Source organism: Triticum urartu, chromosome 7A (genome assembly GCF_056163025.1).
Source record: "Triticum urartu cultivar PI428250 chromosome 7A, HENAU_Tu73, whole genome shotgun sequence".
NCBI classification, from domain to species: domain Eukaryota; kingdom Viridiplantae; phylum Streptophyta; class Magnoliopsida; order Poales; family Poaceae; genus Triticum; species Triticum urartu.
The window spans coordinates 728,324,366-728,330,018 of record NC_141879.1 but is presented as its reverse complement, the minus strand read 5'-3'; the positions used below and the strand labels follow the sequence as shown (position 1 = coordinate 728,330,018).

The 5,653-nt window shown below is 47.5% G+C and overlaps 1 protein-coding gene across 1 annotated transcript; it reads left to right on the top strand.

Moving 5' to 3' along the window:
• The first annotated feature begins 3,035 nt into the window (after positions 1–3,035).
• On the top strand, positions 3,036–5,168 carry LOC147962329 (uncharacterized). Its single transcript, XM_087534147.1, has one exon. It carries the CDS (start codon positions 3,042–3,044, stop codon positions 5,166–5,168), a length of 2,127 nt encoding a protein of 708 aa, XP_087390273.1. The 5' UTR covers positions 3,036–3,041.
• Positions 5,169–5,653: the final 485 nt, after the last annotated feature.

Genomic DNA, 5,653 nt, shown 5'->3' with positions numbered 1-5,653 from the left:
GGTTGATGGAGATTGTAGGGCCCGGTAGAACAGGCTCCTTGCGTGAACGCCGCTTCCAGAACTCCTTCATAATGGCCCGCCTCACCAGCTGCTTGATCTTGGTTGGCTCGTATGCCCAGTCGTCTGGGAACAAGTCGTACGGAGGGGCCTGGGTGCTCTGGTAAGTGAACACCTTGTCCGCCAAGTCCCTTGCTCCGAGGGACCAATCCTCCTCAGGCACCGTGCTCTGAGCAAGGCGTGAGGTAATTTGTTGGTGGAGTCGTTGTACCTTCCGATACTTCCTCCTGTAGTTCCGAAGAGGGTGCGGGCTTTCCGACAAACGTGCGTTCACCATGAGTTTCCGCAAGTTCTGGGCGATGGCCTCCAAACCTTCGAGCAGCTCAACCTCGGTGCATCGGGGTGCTGGTCGTGAAGGCTTCAAGTGTGGAAATGGGGTAGGGGCGTGATGGGACGCCGCTCTTGCCCGCCTGTTGGCAGCCTTGGCGTATTATCATCATTCAAAAAAAAATCTCAATTACCTTAGCAAAAAGCGTATCCCTAGGCGGAACTCTATAGTGAGGCTTTGCCTGTTGTACGGTGCAAATTCTGTTTTCGCACCAGCAGCTTTGAGTCTGCTATTGAATATGCAAAGTCTTTCTCCGTCCAGTGTTTACTTCAACCACCTGCTTCAGAGTTCCGTAGCAAAAACGGCTCCTGAACACATAGGTTTGCATCATATATAGAACTATAAAGCTATTAGAAGCATTGTAGTGGAGTACTCACTTCCAGCAAATTAACATCCACCCTAATTCTTTCATTTTTTCCTCTAATAATATATCATCCATGTCGTTCTCTTACATTGTACATAGTATGTCAACACCTACAATCATTAATTCGGACCTATATACCATCTAAGTAAATGCAAGCATGTTTGACTGACTACTTTTCTGCAGGTAGTATGTTCAATTGAATGTGTGTATTGATTAACAAAAAAAGTAAATATATGTTGAAGTTTGACTGTATTAGAAAATAAAGTCTACAAAGCAAACCTCCGTTGTCTGGAGAGTCTTTTGCTAGATGTGAATGAAACCTACATGCTATACATGCAAAAATGTTACTGAACGAAGTGACTACCGTGAGTTTTTTTCAAGGGCCTGGCTCACTTCCAGTAAGGCATAGCTATAAAAAAGCCATAATGGCATTAAAAAAAGGTATAGCTGTAAAAATGTACAAAACAAAAGTACAGATAACTTCCATCCTGTAATAATGAATATATTTTTCTCTGAATAGTAGAATGCGAATACCAATGCTAACAAAACTGAACCTGGAAAAAAATTGGAGTGAATTGGGTCATGCCGATAGGCTTAGGGAGCGACTACCCTGTCGCATTTCCCCAGAACCTCATCTTGCTCTCCATGCTCTCCCCTTCTTCCTTAGTCCTTACACCAATGCCGCTACTTAGTTTCCTCCCACTTCTCTATCGCTCTTTTTGCACCACCACTGCCACGCCTCTTTCTTCTCTGCTGTTGGTGGTGGCACAACCATCACCGTCGCTTTTGGAACTCCACTTAATTATTAAGTATACCATGAGTAATGCATTGTCCCAGATTGAGATTGATCATTTTGTTGCATTGAGAAAATAATCTGTATTTGGCATATTTAAAAAAATAGCAGCTGTAAAGATATTTGGTGCAACAGCAGCGATAGAATTCTGATTGATCACCTTGGCATCCCCATATGAGTTGCCTCCTCCGACCATGATGACACCACGCCGCCGCTAAATTATAAGCTAGCTTTACCCCATGGTGTTCACCTTGTGAGAGTTTAACCATCTTCTAGGCCTCATCGGTGAGGGGATGGTATTCGGCGGTCACCTTTAGGCAATTTTATCAGATGGCTAATAATATGCCAATTGAACCACACACAGATGAAAAATCCCATATATCTGTCCAGATATGAGGGCTGATGGCATCCCTGATGATCACTAACAAGAATGGAATGTTCCAAACGGAAACTGAAGGGATCAAGATTTAACAGAAGATCAAACCTGATAATGTAGCATGCAGCGGCTGGAGACTCCTGACACACGCCTCCGCTGCTGGTCAACCACGGGTCAGCAGCGCTGGTGCGTGCCGACGGAAGGGATGAAGAGACCGACGAGACAATGTACATGTGCAGAGAAGCTCCAGCGGAGGGAGCCGCACATAACTGCCAGGCGGAGGATTGGATTCGGACAGCTGGTTGCCATGGCTTCCTTCCATACGTGACGGTGGAGGGTAAGATGGGATCCGCACCGCCCGCCCCCCGCCGCTGCCTCCTTCAATCCATGACGGTAGAGTGGCTCGGACGGTCGTCGCCCGGGGGCTCGGGCTATGGCCAACCTAGAGAGGGAGGGCGTCGCGCGGTCGCGAGGAGAGGAGAGAGCCGGGTCGTTCGGGTTCGTGCCAAAGAGATCTGGAGATGAGATGGACAGGTCGGGGAGAAGGTGGAGAACGTGTGGGTTATCTCGATTTTTTCGCTACCATGGAACGTGGGGTTCTATTTCCTGCGATTTTTTTCCAGCGAGGCGGGGATATTGATCAAGGCGGGGGAGTAGCGCGAGAGAGAGGGGGGGGGGGGGGTCGAACAAGGTGGAGGTAGCGAAGGCGAGGTCGAACCATCGATCCAGGTTGAACCATCACGACGTTCGATCCCTCCTTAATAGTAGAGATTTGACTTAGGATTATATGTCGGATCTCTCAAAATTGTTAAGACTGAACAATACAGTTGATATTCCTTGATCAAACTTTCTATATTTTGATTTAGGATAAAACAAAATGGCAACTTAGTTTGCGATGAAGGTGTATTTAATTTAGAGTCCACATGCCCTTGGAGTGCCCGCACCAGGACATCTTGGAGAACCCACCTACAGCAGAGACAAACAGCTATAGATGAGTAGTATTTTTGAAGACTAATTCAGACATGAAAAGCCTGCTTTGCGGGTGTAAACCAAACCAAGCATGGAGAAACCAACTGGAGAGAAACAAATCTAGAGTAGTGCCTGCGAGTTGATCAGAGAAGCCATGGAGCTCAAGAACGCCACCACAATGTTGGTCCAGCGCTTGAGCAGCACCGAAGCTCGGCTGGTCCGCGTAGAAGTTATGGTCCTTTTCAGCACCTTGGCTTGGGTCCTCCTCGAGCTGTTTGGCTCATTCCGCCGACGGTACAGCCACGGGTTCTTCCGCCTCCTTGTCTGGACAGTGTACACAGTGTCCACTGTCCTGGCGCCCTACACCATCGGTCTCCTGCAGGCTGGTCCATTCCGTGACCAGACATTCGTCCTCTGGGGCACCATCCTCCTCGTTATACAAGTAAACTCCGACTCCCTCTCTGTGTATAATATCCAAGATATTGAACAAAGGAAAAGGATGCTTGTGCAGCAAGTGTTGCAGATTTTTCTAGTTCTATGGCTGATCGTCAACAGTAGCAGCGGCAACAAGAGTTACAGCGCTACCATATGGATGTTCTATATTTACAGCATCATTCAGACAGTCATCAAGTTTGAGACTTTAAGTAGGGCGAGCAAAAAGGGAGGTTTGATGGTGCATTCTAAAGTGATTGCTGATTACATGGTGGTTGAGCATCAGCAAGCTCACGAAGTCGTTGATCCAAGAACGATGGAGGGGTACAGCTACATATTTGACGGGGAAAAGGAACTGGCTTCCCTGCTTCCAACCGCACCTGAGTACAGAGTTGGACTAAAAGAGATGACCAATGACAAGTACATCACAATTGATTCTGTTTGGCGATGGATTGACTCTCACAGCTTTAAGCACAAGGAAACTGCGGAAGTTTACAAAGGTATTGCGCTCTCCTTCACATTATACAAACTGCTGAAACGGAGATTCTGTGGCTATCGGCTCGGTGAAGCTGGCCTTGAGAAGACACTGCATCTCGTTCTCCATGGGCTGCTATCCGAGAATGAGAGGAGATATGTTCGTGCTTTCCGAGTTATCGAGGAGGAGTTATCATTCCTGTATGATTTCTTCTATACAAGGATGGAATCATTCAGTGTGAGTTGGCTCTTGTCAGGATCTGTTATATCAACTGCTATTGTTTGGAACAGCATTTCTGGAGCATTGAGCAAGCACTACCATCATAGTAATTTGGAACAGAGAGTCAATGGAGCCGATGTTATTCGTTGGGTTACCATTGTTTTGCTTGCCAATTTAGTTTTGGTATACATCACGACCATATGTATTAGGCCTCATAGGGTGTTAGTAGTGCATGAACTCTGCCGATACATCAGGGGTGGAACTATGAAGCCACGAATAGAAACTGAAACTTGGAGTCCCACAACAAGAGACACATGGGAAAGAAAGCTCAGGCAGTACTCTCTGTTACTCAACTTCGACTATGATCCGTGGAATGCACTATCTTTTCTATCACTAGGCTTGATTGAGGCTACAAGAAAAGGACAGAAATCTGGGGAAAAGATAAAATTGGCAGATATAGTCATCATACGCGTTCTCTCTCGGTTCATAAAGAACAACGGCAAGCTAGAAAATGGACTATCAGCACTTGCTACAAATCAGCTGAGAAGCCAATTCTCATGGGCCTGCACCTTACCAACACATATCCACACGATCCTGGTATGGCATATCGCCACAACCATCTCCCAGAATGAGAAGCCACTGGAGGGCAACGTTGACCGTCTTGTTGCTGTGAGCCTGTCAGATTACTGTGCCTACCTGGTAGCTTTTGTTCCAGATATGTTGCCTGGCCATGCGTACGACACACGGCGCATCTTCGACGCTGTGGTCATGGAGGCTCGGCAGCGCCTTGCCGGATGTGAAACTGTAAGGAGTAGATGTGAGAAGCTGATGATGGGCTTGCACGGCATCGATGGCACAATCATAGATATGGGAGCAAAGCTTGGGAGAGAACTTAGAGACACGGTTCCCAACGAAGACCAGCGTTGGAAGGTGTTGGCTGACTTTTGGGCGGAGTTCATACTCTTCCTGGCGCCATCAGACAATGCAGACATCCATGCTGAGAAGCTGGCGGCCGGCGGGGAGTTCATGACCCATCTCTGGGCGCATCTCACTCATGCTGGTATTCTGGAGCGGCCATCTTCCTCCTCTGGGAGAGTTTACCATTGCACAAGATTTCACTGTTTGAGAAGCCTTTGCTGTCTTTCTTCTGCTTGAGTAATTGGTTCACTGTGTATGTTTGTTTGTTCGTCCTGTTTAAAGCGTGGAACTTTGGGGGTGTTATTGTGTTCGTCCTGTTTAATAACTGAATTATGTTATGAAGCTTAATTATGCTATCTTCTACTCTAATATGTTGCTTGAAGATTGACCACAAGTTGGTCTGTAATATCTAGCTCGGTAGACTCTTCTTCATTTCAGTTTGTATATATAATATCTTGGAAGAACTGAAACTGCCGGGTTCTTTTGCCATCCTTGTTCTGTTTCCTTCACACAGCATATCGTATGTTTGCCCGAGTGTGCTATCTCTGTAAAAGCAGTGCCAACATGTGTTCTGTAAATAGCAGTGCCCAAGAGCCCTCCCCTCCCCTCGCGTCGCCCTCTCGAGGGCGACTCGGGGGCGACCAACCTCCCCGTCCGCTTCCTCCCCTTATCGATCTATCCTCGCCGCCGCCGGAGACGGGCGACGGGTCCCCCGCGCGGCC